General features: G+C 38.8%; 1 protein-coding gene and 1 long non-coding RNA gene across 3 annotated transcripts in view; one reads left to right on the top strand and one right to left on the bottom strand.

Moving 5' to 3' along the window:
- Positions 1 to 16,737, top strand: part of ATM (ATM serine/threonine kinase) — a 53,513-nt gene that overhangs the window by 31,992 nt on the left and 4,784 nt on the right. For both annotated transcript variants that reach the window (XM_083499075.1, XM_083499076.1), the window contains 24 exons: positions 559 to 730; positions 831 to 972; positions 1,353 to 1,529; positions 1,760 to 1,937; positions 2,584 to 2,671; positions 3,474 to 3,629; positions 4,197 to 4,305; positions 5,139 to 5,227; positions 5,312 to 5,414; positions 5,725 to 5,873; positions 6,050 to 6,154; positions 6,684 to 6,803; positions 7,146 to 7,380; positions 8,688 to 8,852; positions 9,081 to 9,200; positions 9,314 to 9,531; positions 9,860 to 10,067; positions 11,639 to 11,743; positions 12,931 to 13,086; positions 13,397 to 13,535; positions 14,059 to 14,141; positions 14,509 to 14,649; positions 15,157 to 15,273; positions 15,890 to 16,039. In XM_083499075.1, the coding sequence (XP_083355201.1) occupies positions 559 to 730; positions 831 to 972; positions 1,353 to 1,529; positions 1,760 to 1,937; positions 2,584 to 2,671; positions 3,474 to 3,629; positions 4,197 to 4,305; positions 5,139 to 5,227; positions 5,312 to 5,414; positions 5,725 to 5,873; positions 6,050 to 6,154; positions 6,684 to 6,803; positions 7,146 to 7,380; positions 8,688 to 8,852; positions 9,081 to 9,200; positions 9,314 to 9,531; positions 9,860 to 10,067; positions 11,639 to 11,743; positions 12,931 to 13,086; positions 13,397 to 13,535; positions 14,059 to 14,141; positions 14,509 to 14,649; positions 15,157 to 15,273; positions 15,890 to 16,039 (3,425 nt within the window). The remainder of the gene's footprint in view (positions 1 to 558; positions 731 to 830; positions 973 to 1,352; positions 1,530 to 1,759; positions 1,938 to 2,583; positions 2,672 to 3,473; positions 3,630 to 4,196; positions 4,306 to 5,138; positions 5,228 to 5,311; positions 5,415 to 5,724; positions 5,874 to 6,049; positions 6,155 to 6,683; positions 6,804 to 7,145; positions 7,381 to 8,687; positions 8,853 to 9,080; positions 9,201 to 9,313; positions 9,532 to 9,859; positions 10,068 to 11,638; positions 11,744 to 12,930; positions 13,087 to 13,396; positions 13,536 to 14,058; positions 14,142 to 14,508; positions 14,650 to 15,156; positions 15,274 to 15,889; positions 16,040 to 16,737) is intronic.
- Positions 7,075 to 13,626, bottom strand: LOC310705421. Its single transcript, XR_014525262.1, has 2 exons — positions 10,884 to 13,626; positions 7,075 to 10,499 (listed from the first exon to the last, which is right to left on the bottom strand). It is a non-coding gene; the product is annotated as an uncharacterized lncRNA (long non-coding RNA).

The following is a 16,737-nucleotide window of genomic DNA, read 5'->3' as shown; positions in this document are numbered from 1 at the left end:
TAAGCTATTGCTACTATTAACCAATAAGAATTCAGGGAACATATGTGATGGAAACAGTTCTCCCTGCCCTGTTTATACACACTGGTGCTATCACTGCAATGCTTAGGCCTAGCCCTTGAATTCTATACAAAATAGAATCCCTGTAGTGGAAATTACAGAGAAAACGCAACATATTAAAACAGTAGAATACTACCTTTTTAATTATTTTCATGTTGAAGGGGCAGCTGTCCAGTTGTAGTACATATATCTTGTACATAAATATGAAAAGCATCAGTGAAATATGAAAAGCACCAGTGAAATATGAAAAGCATCGTATGAATGTCTACATTCTAAGGCCTTTGGCTTAGAATCAGTTTGATTCCCTCCCCCTCTTTCTTTTTCCTTTCTCCTCCTGTGAAGAGGCTGCATCCTAATGTTTTAATGTTGTATCTTAATCTTTTAAATTGTATTTTAATCAACTTGTTTTTATTATTGGTTGTTAGCCACCCTGAGCCCGGTCTTGGCTGGGGAGGGTGGGGTATAAATAAAAATTTATTAATATTATTATTACATTTGCAGATGCAGTTGGAAGTTGTTTGGGAGAAATTGGTCCTATCAATTTTTCCACCACAGCGTTGCAGCACACTAAAAGTGCTTCATCCTCAAGTGCGGTTGATCTGTTTGAAGACCGAGAACTTCAATGGGTCTTCATAATGTTAACTCTTATAAATAATACTTTAATAGATCAATGGTAAGTATACAGGAGAAAATTTAACATGGTATGTAAATGTTGCCTTTAAATAAATCTGAGATGACAATATCCAATTTCTATAGAGTTACTTTTTTTTCAGTATTGACGTTCGATCTGCTGCTGTTGCATGTTTGAAAAACATTCTAGCCACTGAAACTGGACATCGATTTTGGGATATTTACAAAACCGAGACCGATCCCATGCTGGTATACCTTCATCCTTTCAGGGTGTCTAAGAAAAAGGTACTGTGTTTTGGACTGTATTATAAAACTAGAAAAAGGTATTGTGTTTTGGACTGTATTATAAAACTAGATGCAGAACCCTAACTCTCCTGTCTTAATTGATAAGACTATCTTGGACCAGTAGCTGCTCCCAGACATTTCCAGAGGCGTGTCCAAATATCTGAAGTAGTCTGAATCACTCCTGGATTTTCCAGAGCTTTTAAAATACAATTCTCTTTGTCCCAGCGGTTCTGCATAGTGAGATAAAGGGATTGTGAGCTGCCTTAATAGAGGCTGGAGTTGGTGGTTCAGGAGAGAAGGCTATGTAATGCTGCTTAAGGAATTTTAACAGACACTTGGTTTCTTTTTTTAAAAAAACAACAACACAAAATGATATTTAGTTCTTGGAGGTGCCCGAACAAGCAAGAGACCCTCTTTCCGAAGATCTGGATAATACAAATCTGTGGATTCCTCAAGGTGAAAGCCATGATGTTTGGATTAAGACCTTGACTTGTGCCTTGTTGGATAGTGGAAGGATAAAAAGTGAACCCCTTCTTTTTCTGAAGCCACTGTGTAAGGTAAAATACATTTGTTGGTAGGATTACATTCTATTGCCCTGTCACCTTCCTATTTTAAAGTTTCATCTTACTACATATTTTTCTCTTTCCCCATGTCATTTAGGAGGTGTGTGAACTTTTTGAATGAACAATATATTCTTTGTTATAACTTAGTATAAGAGTAAAGGTGACTGCAAAAGGCAAACTGAAACTAGTAATGTGTTCAAGCAATTTCTTTATTTGTGTTCTAGGTTCAAGGTGCTTTTTGTCAGGCTGTCCTTCCATATTTGATTCATGACATCTTACTTCATGACTTAGATGAATCTGCGCAGTCTCTTTTATCAACACACATTCAGATGTTTTTTACCACCTGTTGCAAATATGCATTATCTCCCAGTAGGCCATCTACACCTGCAAATTCAGATCCAGGTAACGCCATAAAGCTTTTCCTATGCCTCAACCAAAATATTATGCATGTAAGGGTGAGCTTAGGTGGGATTTGAGCAGGCAAAATTGCTGCTCCATTTAAAGCATTTCCCCCCATTCTTAAAAATAAAGACTAATAATTTAAAGAAATGGCATGCAAGATATTGAGAAAGAGGATGGGAGGAAACCCAACTCAAGCATTGGTTCTTAGTTGTAGGGCTCTGGTAATTATCAGCTAGAATGGAAAGAGTTTTAAGACGAGGAAGAGCGAAATGTTGCTAGTTTGTCAGCTGAGCCAATGGAGAACTAACAGTTAAGAAATAACAGAAGAGTCAAAGCTATTTCTTTTTGTTAAATAGCAGAGACAGCATAGTTTAATAGATGGTTCAGATTCCTGCTTTGCTATAAACCACTTTCTTAATAGCTGTGGGGGTACTTCTGTATTTCACACACCATTTTCTCATTTAAAATATATGTATTCATGACTTACCAGAGGAGTTACTTATCAGGGTGATTCAAAAGAACATTGAAAACTTAAGCATAACATCCCTTACTATTTTGGTTTTCGTTGTTATTAACTTACCTAATTCAGAGTTGTTATTGTACATCAGATCAGTAGCCTTCTGACTAAAGTTTTTCCCCAATGCAGATTCACAAACCTTGGTTCATGGAAGTTTGGATAAAATATCTCGACGGACAATGCTCGCTGTTGTTGACTTCTTAAGACGGCAAAAGAGGTGGATAAAGTTGCTGTGTTAGCCTTTATGTTACTGTACTTTAATTTTACAACAGAGGTCTATTTAGACATTGAAGGGAGGGCTCTCAGATTTCTTTGTTATTTTTGCACTCACAATGATTTGTGCTCATGATGATATGGGGTGGTTACACATGTTGCCTCTTTCAATACTGTTTGTGCCTTCAAACGTTTGGGGGCGGTGGCACTGTTTCATTTCCAAACAGTAAATGTCCTGTAGCATACTACAAATGTTCTGTGTTGTCTTTCTTTGGCCCCTTTTTGTCACAAGAGTTCCCCTCCAAATGGCAATAATGCCGTAACGTTAGGTTACCCTTTTAGAGCAACTAATAAAGCAGAATATTGTGTGGATGGTCCATTCTAAACCCACCACTAATGCATAATTTTTGTGTCAATGACCTGTTGCAAAGTATACCTGCAAAAAAACCAAACCCCACCAGTTTTACCAAAGGACCTGGGCCCTTCCAGTCAATTGCATTCAGAAGACCTGTTATATATTGTTATATATTTAGAAGACCTGTTTCAATTGTCAATAACAAAACAGCCATTGAAAGTGGCTTTGTATTTAGCCCAGAATTGTGTTTGTCGATTAAGTTGAAGCAACTTCTAAAATCTTTCTAAGGATGTCAAATAATTCTATGCTATTTCTTAAAGCAACGACTGTTATAGTCCTGACAAAATAATAATGGGGAATAGGTTATAGATTTATAGAACATGTGCTGCTTTCAATTTAAAGCCGTTTTATAAAGTGAGATGAATGCACTTGTGCTTAATATTTTGTTCAGGAGTCCTTCAAGTACAGTCTTCAGTGACAGCTTTTGGCTGGAACTCGACTACCTTCAGGTTGCCATGGCAGCACAGTCTTGTGCTGCTCACTTCACAGCTTTGCTCTACACAGAAATCTATGCAGACAAGATAAATTCAGACAAACAGCAAGCAAGGTACTAGTGTTAAATACAGCCTATTCTCATTTATGTTAAACTAAAATACATTGATATACGTGCATGTGGGATGAGTCTGATTCAAAGGATTCTCCTCTTGGATAAATTGCACTGGTTATTTTGTTTCAGCATGAGTTCCTCATGCTAAAAATCAATACTGCTTTCAAACAAAATCCATTAACTTCCACCAACCAGATGGTTTTGTCCCACTGGCTTCAGTAAAGTCCATCCCTGCCTTAATGTAGAGACAATCTCAGTGGCAAGTGGCAGTGTGCCATGTCTTGGTTTGTTGAAATTCTGTGGGTTTTGTAGTTTAAATAAAATGAAAACAACACAGTTTTGTTATGGGGAGACCTTTGTTGCCTCCCAAAGCACCTACTTATAATTATCCAATTTTCCATTTAAGGAGTTGATTGAACAGGTCTGACCAAGGAAATGGACTCAGCTTAGTTAAGTAACAGAGTATCTCTAGGACCTATTCACGGCTTAGATTTACTGGTATATCTAGTCATTTTAAAAGAATTCATATCCAACTTGAAGACCAATTTTTAAACTTGTTTTCTGCAGGTCTACTTTCAAAGCAGCTAAGCAGCTAATATTTGAGGAAGGAAGTCAGAATTTAACACTAACTTCTTTGAGCAAGAAGAGCAAAGAGGAAACTGGAATAAGCTTGCAGGTATGGTACATCTTGTTTTTGAGAATATTTCAACTAGTTCACTCATAGATAGGTTTCTAAGACTTCTAACAAGTAAGTTATGGTTACCAGGCGACTTGACAATTGTGTGGCCCCACTAGCCTCCATAAACTATACTGTTGACTTAAAATACTGTGTCGACTTCTCTTTGAAAGCGCGGTGTTGGGCTGCATTGCCATTCGCTTCACAGATATTGCTTTTTCTGGGATGGGAGCTGAGGCTGTATTTTAACTTTCAGCTTCATGTATGATGCAGCTTGCTTTTGGCCTTATTTATCCAGTATGATAATAAAATACAACTAGGATCCAAAAGGGTATTTAGGTGCTCTCAGTGAAATTTTGGGCTTTAGTTACTTGAGCAGCAGGCCCAAGCTGCTTTTGATTCTTAGACTGGTGTGTGGTTGTGGGTCCAGGATGAATTGGGAGACACAGCCCATCCGTGGATGTCTCACTAAGGCAGCCTAGAAGGTCCATTCATGGTAAATGAACCAATGTTCCAATACCCATCCATTTCAAAAGTAAATTGCTATGTGTCGTGTGTTGTTGCTATTCAATAGATATGAGCCTTATGAGTTTCATGGTTCTCTAGCTCCTGGCCTCTATGTATTTTGTGTAAAGGAAAACATATTAATGTCTCTGAGCGTAGCCCACAGGGCTTTCTGTTTGGATGTGGGAGGTCTCTCAAAGTGTGCTAAAAGTTTATAACAGAGGCAAAGACAAGTATTGGTCAGATGTAACATATTCCATAGAAGATTGCAATATTTTTTGTTCTGTAGGATGGAAGAATGTCAAGTAACTATTTTCACTTGTACCTAGGACCTTCTCATGGAAATATACAAAAGCATAGGAGAACCCGATAGTCTCTATGGCTGTGGTGGTGGAAGAATGCTGCAGCCTTTAACTAGGTAGTAATTTTATTGGGGAAATTAGCAATTTTAACTGAAGGCAAAGTGTTATCAGTTTTAATATTATTCTCTTATCCGTGATAGGATAAGAACATATGAGCATGAAGCAAGATGGGAGAAAGCCCTCGTAACCTATGACCTTGAAACGACTCTTCCACCATCAACTCGGCAGGCAGGAATAATAGAGGTAATTTTTAAAGCAATGCATATCTCCCCCCCCTTTCCCCCCCAAATGCTCACATTCACAGGGGTAGTCAGTATGGTCCCCCCAGATGTTAGATGACAATGTCCATAATTTTGACTGTAACAGTTTAATTCTGTAAAAAAAATAATAATCTAAAATTATGCTTTGACCTTGAACATGGTAGCCTGAAGTGCTACTAGGACTAGAAGTAAATGGGACTTGGGTGTAGTAAAAATGCTTCACTTCCAGTGCTGGAAAGCATTTTCAGAAATTGATCATTTTCATGTTAACTTTTTATCTCACTGATCGGCAGGCCTTGCAGAATTTCGGGCTGTGTGACACACTCTCCATCTACCTTAAAGGACTGGAACAAGAGAACAAAGAATGTTCTATGGAATTGCAAGAGATTCGTTATCAGGCAGCTTGGAGGAACATGCAATGGGATCAAATCTCTTCTGTCAAGTAATGCAAACTATCACTTTTCAGATGTAATATTTTAAAATGTTTGTCCCTTACCTAAAACTGCTACGAAGGGAGCCTTAGTAGCAGTTGATAAGCTGATAAAGGATTACTGTTATAAAGGACAGTTTAATAAAGTGTTTGCATTCAAACAGAAATTTTGTTGATTCTCTTTTAAGAGATGAAATTGGAGGACAAGGCTATCATGAATCATTGTATGATGCTCTACAATGTTTAAGGGACAATGAATTCTCTACTTTTTACGAAAGACTAAAGTGTGCCAGGTAAGTAGCAAGCTTTGCATACAGGTGTCTGTGTATGTTATTAACAAAATAAAATGCCAATAAACTTTCCTAACAAATTCAATTTATGTTATAAGAGATGTATACATCAGTGCTTCATTTGTGTAAAATGTATGCAGCTTCCTTGGATTTTAATGCAATTTATGTAAGGCACAACATAGCAATTTGAAACTTTTGAAAGAAGTGCATTTTGAAGATTAGAGATAAGGCTTAAGCAGATAAGAAGGTTGGATGCTACAGAGGAGCTACTTGCCTTTTTCCATGTAGTGTGATATGCCCCTTATTTTGTAGATCAGAAAATCCTCTTTTATCTTTTGATGGAGTCAAGACATTTTTTAATTGTAGGCATGTGTTACAGATTTATTTTCAGTTGAAGTTATATGTAATGTCTGTTTCTATTAAGTGCTGCTTGACAAGATATCCTTTCTGACTTCTGCTCACTGTGTAGTGGGATTTGAAATTGCTTTGGCAGGTAACAAAAATTGCAATGATCTTTTTCTTATATTCGCAGAGTCAAGGAAGTAGAAGAGCTCTCTAAAGGCAGCCTTGAGTCTGTATATTCATTGCTGCCTACACTCTGCAGACTGCAGACCATTGGAGAGTTGGAATGCATAGGACAACTTTTCTCTGGGTACTTTTCTTTTCCAACCAATGCTTTACTTTTTCTTCCTTATGACCCTGGATGTATTTACACATTTCACCCATGGAAATTAATTTTTTCCTATGGGGGGGTAATCAGAATCTGCATTCCTTCACTGCAAACCTAATTTGCATGCATAAATTCCCAGCTTAAATCCCTGGGATCTCCAGTTAGGGCTGGGAGAAACACCAGTGTGAAATCCCAAAGAGCTACTGCAAGCCAGTGTAGACAATACTGGACTAAATAGACTCAGTGATCTGACTCAACGTGAAGCAGCTTTATTAAAATTTAGTCAGAATTCCTCACACACTTCCATATGCTTTCTTTTTTCAGATCTTTTACTGCCAGCCAGCTGAATTGTACGTATCTGAAGTGGCAGAAACAGTCCCAGCTTCTCCAAGACAGCGACTTTAGTTTTCAGGAACCTATCATGGCTCTCCGCACAGTAATTCTGAAGATCCTGCTGGAGAAGGAAACTGAGAATGCCAAAAGGGAATGCATCAAAGACATCCTCACAAAACACCTGGTGGAGCTGTCCAGATTGGCTCGAGTGGCAAAAAACACACAGGTAAATAAATCCTTAAAATTCAGTCTAGATGTGCTCCCTTACGGATTTGCTGTATTAAGTATAGATTGATGTTATTATTTTTAAAGAGGTACTCCAGGGCTTCTCCAACATGTATTAGGAAATTATAATTCTCTAGTCTTGTTACCACGCTGTTGTTGTTTAGTCGTTTAGTCGTGTCCGACTCTTCGTGACCCCTTGGACCAGAGCACGCCAGGCACTCCTGTCTTCCACTGCCTCCCGCAGTTTGGTCAGACTCATGTTTGTAGCTTCGAGAACACACTACTTGTGTCCTATAGTCACATTTGCTAGCCTTGAAACAAACAAAAAAATATTTAAATGTGAAAGTCAAGCCATTGTATTTTGGCAAGTGCATTTTCTCATTTTCTGCAGTATGCCTGATTGGCAATTAGGCACCTTAACAATACTAAGAGCTATGGAGCAGCAGCATGATATAGTCACCTTCTTGAATTCCCCAAAAGAAGTGCATAATTTTGTTGTTATTATTGCATCAGTTGCAAATTCTCTTTCCTTTTTTGGTAGTTTAAAACTTTCTAGTGGATCAATAAGTTGTCCTTTCTGTGAAATAATATAGCATACAATTATAAGCCTGAATGTATTTCTATTTACTCAAAGCTGGACACCACTTGCACATGCCCACAGGTTCCTGTTCTGGATTAATTCACCTAAATAGCGTCCAGCCTTAGTGTGTTATTCATTAATTGTGCTGTACAGATTGAAAGTATATTTAGGAGTGAAAGTGAGTGGAAATCATTCCATTTATCATTCTATAGCCCCTCTGGTTATGAGGTGTAAAAGGGAAGGTTCAAAATATACTAATCTGTGATCAGTGATTTGCAGTACACTGTTTCTGGTGTAAGAATTTGAGCACAACCATAAATTCACTACATGAGCCATAAAATTAATAGATCCTTTAAGGCTAAATACTGTTATCTTGGGCTCAGTCTTCCATATGCAATTATTTGATTAATAGTACTAGATCTAGATTCCCCTGTACTCTGATCCCATATCTTAAATTGCAGCCATATAATGTAGGACAAACTATTTGTGGCTTATAAGTGGTACAGATTTTAACGTGGGTGTAAAGGAAATGAATTTTCATTTCATTCCAGCAATAGGATTTGCATACTGAATCATTCTTGGAAGATTTAAGTACATGAACATGCAGTTAGATCAGGGATGGGATGTAATTGTAACAAGGTACAATTGGTATCAGATTTCACTGGATTCTAGAAATATGAAGAAATGGATGATATCTCAAAACTTTTTTGCTTCATTTTGTTTTCCAGCTTCCAGAAAGAGCAGTGTTTCAAATCAAACAGTTCAGTCCGGCTGGACATGGGGTATGTGTGTGGCAGCTGGAGGAAGCACAAGTGTTCTGGGCTAAAAAGGAAGAAAGCTTAGCGCTGAGTATCCTAAAGGAGATGATTAAGAAACTGGATGAAGATGACATGGTACATTTTTTCCTATGTCAGCTTGATAGTAGCAGCATTGTTTAAATTCCTGTTTTGTTTTGAAGAAACACAAGGGCAACATATGTGACATGCTTGTATTTGTGAAGGGCCAAAACATATGCAGAAAACCTTAACTGAAAGGGGAATTCAAAATAAAAGAGTGCTTGGGGAGAAGTCACTTTATATACAAGTGAGTATGTCTGACCTGCATGATTATATTCTTCTAAGGTTAAAGAAGACCCAAGCCTGCGACTGATTTACACAGAATGTCTGAGGTTGTGTGGAAGCTGGTTAGCAGAGACATGCTTAGAAAACCCGACAGTCATTATGCAGAATTACTTGGAAAAGGTAAACAACTTCTGCAAATATTTTTGAAATCTTATTTGCGTGCTTGCTCATTAAATGGTGGTTGTTTAATGGCCAGGCTGTTGTTTTATCGTTTTTATAACATTTGGTTCTAGGCAGTAACAGCTGTTGGGAACCAAAACGATGATAGTAGCACCGAACTCAAAAGTGGAAAGATGAAGGCTTTTCTGTCCCTTGCTCGTTTTTCGGACACTCAGTATCAAAGAATTGAGAACTACATGAAATCATCAGAGTTTGAAAACAAGCAAGCTTTGTTGAGGAAGGCCAAGGAGGAAGTGGGCCTCTTAAAGCAGCACAAAGTTCCTACAAACAGGTAGGCCTCTCTAACTGAGGTATGTTATGCCACCAGTTCGTAGTAAGTAAGTTAAGGCAGGTCTGTCAGCTGGTTGGGGTTCATCTAGCTATATTTTGGCATGTATATTCTTGGGGAACAGTGAGCATGTTCTTATTAATGAACCATTATCTTAGGAGTTTTCCTGCTTCTGCCATTTTATTTGTAAGCCAATAAAAGTAATCATTGGGTCAAGTACTGGGAATGAGGAGAACCCAGGCGCTCTCTTTTTCATGAAGTCAATGTCTGTCAGCATATAAGTAAATGAATTTTAGATTTGTAGTCTTATTTCTAAATTTCTGTTGTTAAGATACACAGTCAGAGTTCAGCGGGAACTACAACTTGATGAAGGTGCAATTCGCGCACTGAGAGAGGATCGCAAACGTTTCTTATGCAAAGCCGTTGAGAACTACATTAACTGTTTACTGAGTGGGGAAGAGCATGACATGTGGATCTTTCGACTCTGTTCTCTCTGGCTTGAGAACTCTGGTGTTAATGAAGTCAATGTGATGATTCAGGTTAGTCTCGCCGTAACTTTACTGCATCTGTGTATACAAAGATACAACTTTATTACATCTGTGTATACATTCCCTCTTTGTAGTGAAGTAAAATATAAGGTTGGGGAGCAAATTGCACCGGATGTTTATGCGTGGGTGCATTTTTCCACATGTAAAATCTAAAACATTTAAGTCTCAGATCGTGTGGGTTATCAGTTGTACAGTTCATACTCATGTACCTTGGATTTTACATGATTAGGCCCTAAGCATACCTATTCCATACATACTAGCAGGCACAGAGGCGAGTGAGTGGAAAGTTTTCTTGTTTTCCCAGCTTACGTAGCCTCTATTCACAGGGAAGTTCCTCTGAACCCGGACCATTGTAGCTTGCATACACTCGCTTTCTCCCCCACCCGCCACAGCCAGTACTCTGGGTTCTCGGAGTAGGTGCAACTGTTGAATGGTTTCTTTAAATGTAAAGGTTCATCATTGTTCCACTCCATGTGTATGTCTTTAAGGGGTCAGAGCAAGGGCCAGAGCAAGATAACGAGACCCAGCTTTACAGCTGTGAAACATAGCAGGTGCTGCTGAGTTGTATTTGATTAAGGTGTGTCAGCATCTGGGTGTAGTATATAAGGAGCAGCACCTAGCTCTCCCATTACCCTGGGGGATGGGTTGGTGGTTGGGTCTGGTTTGGTTTGTTGATGTATTTAGTGTAAATGGAGTTTTTGTTTTTCTTATTAAAACCTTCTTTAAGTTATTTTTGAGTCCTTTCTTTTTAATGCATGATCTCCCCAGCAAGCTCTCTGCAGCGTCACTATACTGCAAAAAGCCAACATCTTCATGTAGTGAATCAACCCACCATCAGTCTCTCTTTGAAGTAGTATCTTTCATTGCGGCTTTCTGCTTCTTTTCCCCAGAGTCCTCTTTTACCTTAGCATTCTTTACTTATGTCAGGATTTTTATAAATAACAGGAGTAATATAATGGATACACCACAAAACTACCTAATCCAATGGCTTCATCGTCCACTGCAAGAAATACATAGGAATTGAGGTTCCTCACAGTCACAATCCATGCAAAATACTGCCAGGCAGTGGCCTTGTTCAGACAATCCGTTCAGGCTTGATGGTTTGTTTGTGAAAATGCAAACAGACATCAGAGCCAAGCCCTCCTCTCCTCCTCCCTGGCTTATTTTCCTAGTTTCTTAACTGACATTAAGTCAGAATTTCCCGGTTTAGATGTAACAAGGAACTCTGGCTTAATATATGCCAAAATCTTTGTGCCAAAGCCAGTTCACAATGAGGGGATGAAGAAGCACTCGGTCCTGACTCGCTGGCGTCATAAACTGTGCTTACATCTTAAAATACTATAGATTATTCCCCAGCTTGTACAGTACTGTCTTGTAAAACCTGGTGAGAAAATGTGTGATAAGTGGATGATAAAAGTGCTGCTGTGAAAAACAGTGCCTTGCACTGATAGCAATTAGAAAACAATATTGTGATGTACTGATATCTGAGCATACATGCAATTTGTGTTATACTATTCAACAGTCTCACCTTCTACTTTTGTTTGCTGTTTTTATTATAACAGACGGAGGCAAAGAAAATACCCTCTTACAAATTCTTGCCACTGATGTATCAACTAGCTGCTCGAATGGAAAGCAAGGCAGAAGGATTTCATCAGATTCTGATTAATGTAATTGATCTTCAACCATGATGCCCTGTATTCATTTAACATGCAAATACAAAACAAACACAGAAACAAAATACAAAAACAAACTTTATTTGCATGTAGATAGTTTGGGTGTTAAGGATTTTACAGTGTTGCAATGTTAGATTTTAGCTCTTTCATTTTTTGCAGCCAGTTTTGCAGCTCAGAAATTGACTACTGTATAACGAAACTTCCTGATTCCTTCCCTCTGATCACTGAGCTTTGTGCCATCCCTTCCCATCCCCAGCTCCTCTGTCCTTTGTCCAGCTTTTTCTTTCTTCTCTGTAATTGCTCATGGCTCCCTGGTTTCATACACCTTTGCCCAGCATTGGAGAAAAATAAAATAAAATGCCCCTGCCTTGTGCTGCATGGTGAAGGAGCCTGAGGACACGCATGTGCAGTCCTCAGTAACTAGTTCAGAGGTTTTGTCCCTTTGACAGGGATGATTTTTTCCTGCATCCAGGCACTAGTTTGGCACCCACACAGCCTCTCCTTATTCAGATGTTATGTAGAAATAGAGCTGAGTCTCAGTGTATTAATGGCATGTTGCCCCCAATACTCTTAATGCCAACCGCCAGCTGCTTTATATAGATATTAAATAGCATTGGGGGTATCTGCAGGGGGGGGCAAAAGCACTGTCCCAAAGCTGGACTTTGTCTCGTAGGTAGGACTGGAATCTATAGCACTGGGCTCCCAATTACCATTCCATTTTATTTATTTTATATACCACCCTTTATTTGAGGGTCAGAGGGTAGTTTAAAGGCAAAAATGTATGGAGGCAGTCTAGAAGGAGACCATGGTCAGCGGTACTGAAAGCTGCAGAGAAGAGAGATTTTTAAAAAACAGCAGTAAAGTCACATTCCCTCTATCCTACTCTCTGTAGGTCATCCATTAGGGCCTGCAAGAACAATTCTGTCCCATGGCCAGGCTTCAACCCAGATTAATTCATTGAAGCTCATTCATATAGTGCTGAACTGTGGTTTATTGTCGCATTCAAATAGAAATAGCATTTGAAATATGAAGTCCAGTATAGAAATATGACATATGAAGTCCAGTATAGAACTGAATCATTGAGCATTGCTGTTGAACTTTGATGCTTGCTTTAATATGCAGATCACAGAGTAAGAATGCTAGTTGTATAACTTTTTTAAAATAAATATATTTCTTAACAGCTTATAGCTAGAATTTCTCTGGACCATCCACATCACACTTTGTTTATAATCTTGGCATTGGTGAATGCCAACAAGGATGAACTCTTCGCAAAGCCGGAAGCAGCAAGAAGCAGGCAAACAAAAAACACACCAAAAGAAACTTCTCAACTTGACAAGGTACTTTAATTCACCTGTTTCTGGGCTGGGGGAGCGGGAAATGTTTTGTGTTTGCATGGACAGTATTGTAGTTGGGGCCTGTTTTTCATAATGTCAGAGCTGCAGTAAAGTTACCCACCAGCAGTTGGCCCAGTTTCCTAATGCTTCCTTTGTTGTCAGAGCTCTGAATTGTTTTAATCTAAAGTAGACTGTAGATTGGCGTGCTGTGGTCCATGGGGTCACGAAGAGTCGGACACGACTAAACGACTAAACAACAACAGATTGTAAGTAAAACACTCACTTTTACCAGTATTCTTTTTTCAACCGATAGGAACGGATGGAAGCTGCTAGCAATATAATTAACATTATCAAGCATGAAAGAGCTGATATGGTGGCAAATGTTGAAGCCCTCTGCAATGCTTATATCACTTTAGCAAACATGGATGCGACTCCCTGGAAGTCAGAGAGAAGTAAGACTATGGAAAATGGGGATAATTGCGGTGGGAGTTGAAAATCAACAATAATCCTTCAGTTTCATACTGTGTAATAAATAGCTGAAAATTATTGCTTTGCTTCTCCAGAATGTTTTGTCAAGAGTAAATTATCTGTGCAATTTATAGGCTATAATGATATTTGTTAGCCAGTGAACTGTATCCAATTTGTGCAGGTATCTGTAACAGCCTTTGCCACAGAGCAAATTGGCAGTACTCTGGTTATTTTAGTATTTGGGGACGGGCCAGTTTACAATGTAATATTTATAGTACAATTAGATATATTTAAAAGAGTTAAAATAATAGAGAAGGTCTGATACGCAGTAGAAAGGCGTAGCAAAGGGGTAGATGGCACCACACTAGAAAATCTAGAATAATTTCTGTAATATCAGAGACATCTTGGAAACAATTTCATCATTGTTTGAAGTCCAGTGTGCAGGAGTTCATATAGCAACAAATGTTAGTAATGGCATTTAAGGTAATTTGTGTGTTGTTTGTGCAGGAGGCATAAATATCCCTTCTGATCAACCTATCACCAAGCTAAAGAATCTAGATGATGTTGTTGTACCCACCATGGAAATCAAGGTAAATGAAACTCAGTAATAATCTCAGTAATAATCCTTACATAGTCATATTAGCGGGGATTACAGCAGTACCTCGTGTTAAGTACTTAATTCATTCTGGAGGTCCGTTCTTAACCTGAAACTGTTCTTAACCTGAAGCACCACTTTAGCTAATGGGGCCTCCCACTGCTGCTGCGCCGCCGGAGCAAGATTTATGTTCTCATCCTGAAGCAAAGTTCTTAACCCAAGGTACTATTTCTGGGTTAGCGGAGTCTGTAACCTGCACGTTTCATTCTAGCAGACAGAGAAATGGCTATCAGTACTGTAGCGAACATGTAATATTGTGGTGAACATGATACAGCAGCGCCTAAATGTATTTATGATTTTAGGTGGATCCAAGTGGGAAGTATGAAAATTTGGTTACAATAAGGTCATTCAGGCCAGAATTTCGCTTAGCAGGAGGCCTTAATCTACCAAAAATAATAGACTGTGTTGGATCAGATGGGAAAGAGAGGAGGCAACTTGTCAAGGTAAGTTCTGTGTGTTGCATGTGCTAGAGAGGTGTCTTTTTTGATTTAAAAACCATGAGACTTGTAAATTGAATGTAGAATATTGGGTTTTTAACTTATGCCATGTTCTGTGGTGTGAACCTTGCCTTTGGTGGAAGTTAATACGTTTTATTTCTCTGTATTGAAAATACTGAGCTGCTGTAAAGTAAAACTGTGGGAAATTTATAAGCGCCTGATGCAGGGATGAATGGAAATACGTTCTTACACATTTCTAAATATATATTTACTTATTTAGTAAATGTACAATGTATTTCAGAACTTCTGAGTGATCCCAGAAGACAAAGTATAAAGTGACAGTACTGCTCAATTGTCTGGATACTTTTCCTGTTGCTTAAGTCTACAGTACTTTGCATACTTGTTTTGAATAAAAGTTTCCCTCACTTCCAAATAAATATAAATAACATAAAGTAGTTGTAGTGTTCAGCAGATGCCATTTCTATACCATTGCCTTTTTTGTATCTCTTAAAGGGCCGTGATGACCTGAGACAGGATGCTGTCATGCAGCAGGTTTTCCAGATGTGCAATGCTCTGCTTCAGCAAAATACTGAAACCAGAAAGAGAAAATTGACTATCCGCAGATATAAGGCAAGTTTTGCTCTTGTTCCATCAAAGTAGCCTGTTGCAGACATGATGTGGGTTCACCAGCCAAAGAAGCTTCCTTTATATAGGCTCTGATAATTACTGAATTTAGCTCTGAAAGTGGCACTTAGGACTTACTACTCAAGATCTTTTAAGATGGAGGTGACAGGAATTGAATCTAGGACCTTCTACATGCACCTCACATGCTCCCATCCTTCATCTCCAACATAAAAAAAATGTTTTATATCAAGACAGAACATTCCTTCATCTAGCTCAGTATGGCAGTGACTCTCTAGGGACTCGGGCAAAGTTTTTCCACAGCAGCTACTACCTGAGATTCTGCTGAATGTTGGAGCTTCTGCACACAAACCTTGTTGCTCTCACAACGTCTCCTCTCCTTGCCAAACTAGTTTGAAAACTGGGAGCTAGTGTTATAAATACATGTGTGCGCTCTCTCTCTCTCTCGGGATTTTATTTCACTTTCCACAGGGCATTTTCCAATGTAAACTAGAGATTGTACCCATGATTCCAAAATGGGTTTTCAAACTAAGGTTACAAAGGAATCTGATTTGAATTAGCACTGGTTAATCATGACAGTTAATACGTCTGCTTATTCCTTAAGGTGGTTCCCCTTTCACAGAGAAGCGGTGTCTTAGAGTGGTGCACAGGAACGATTCCTCTGGGTGAATTCCTCATCAATACTGACAGCAGTGCTCACAAACGATATAGGCCAAAGGACTATAGTAGCGTAGATTGCCAAAGGAAAATGATGGTGAGTCAGAAGCAAATCCTTCCCAAGCATGATATGCTGTGTCTAGCGGTATATTCCTTATTTTTGATTAAGGCTATGAACACTCACCACAAAATCGTCTGTTCTCATCACACCCACCCATACAATCTGTTTTGATGTGTTCACATCTGTAAGAAGTCAAATCCCACACTTTCCCCAATAACCTTTTATCATGAATAGGGAGTGGGTCTGCCAGTGAAAGGCTATTGCCAACTTCACAGCTGCCACAAGAAAGAGGATAAAATTATTACAGGATTTTATGGCCTAGCTACGTCACAGCACATTTCACCAGGTCTTTTGTCTACTTCGCTTTATTTGTTTATTTATCAAATTTGTATACCACCCTTCAACATAAATAAAAAAGCACAAAATACATTTTAAGAAATCAAAAACAAAACACCCACAAACCAGTAACTGCCCTCCCAAACACTTTCCACTAATGCCCCACTGTCCAGAATTTGCAGGACAGCCACTTGGAAGTCTCCATCTACCTTCACCAAAACTACAGGTTAGATACTTTAGGTTCAACAGAAGCAACTTTTGACAGGAGAATTCTACAGATTCTATTCTCCTCCTGTATTCCAGTACTGGCACTACCCACCCTACATGACCTAGCTAGATAGAGAGCATCCCATCCATGGGTCGTATCCTCCTTAATGCCATCCAGAGAAAGGAAGCTT

The sequence above is a fragment of the Podarcis liolepis genome (genome assembly GCF_965112155.1).
Source record: "Podarcis liolepis genome assembly, chromosome: 4".
In the NCBI taxonomy this organism is placed as follows: Eukaryota; Metazoa; Chordata; class Lepidosauria; order Squamata; family Lacertidae; genus Podarcis; species Podarcis liolepis.
The sequence above is the reverse complement of the archived record's forward strand: the minus strand, read 5'-3'. Positions and strand labels throughout refer to the sequence as shown.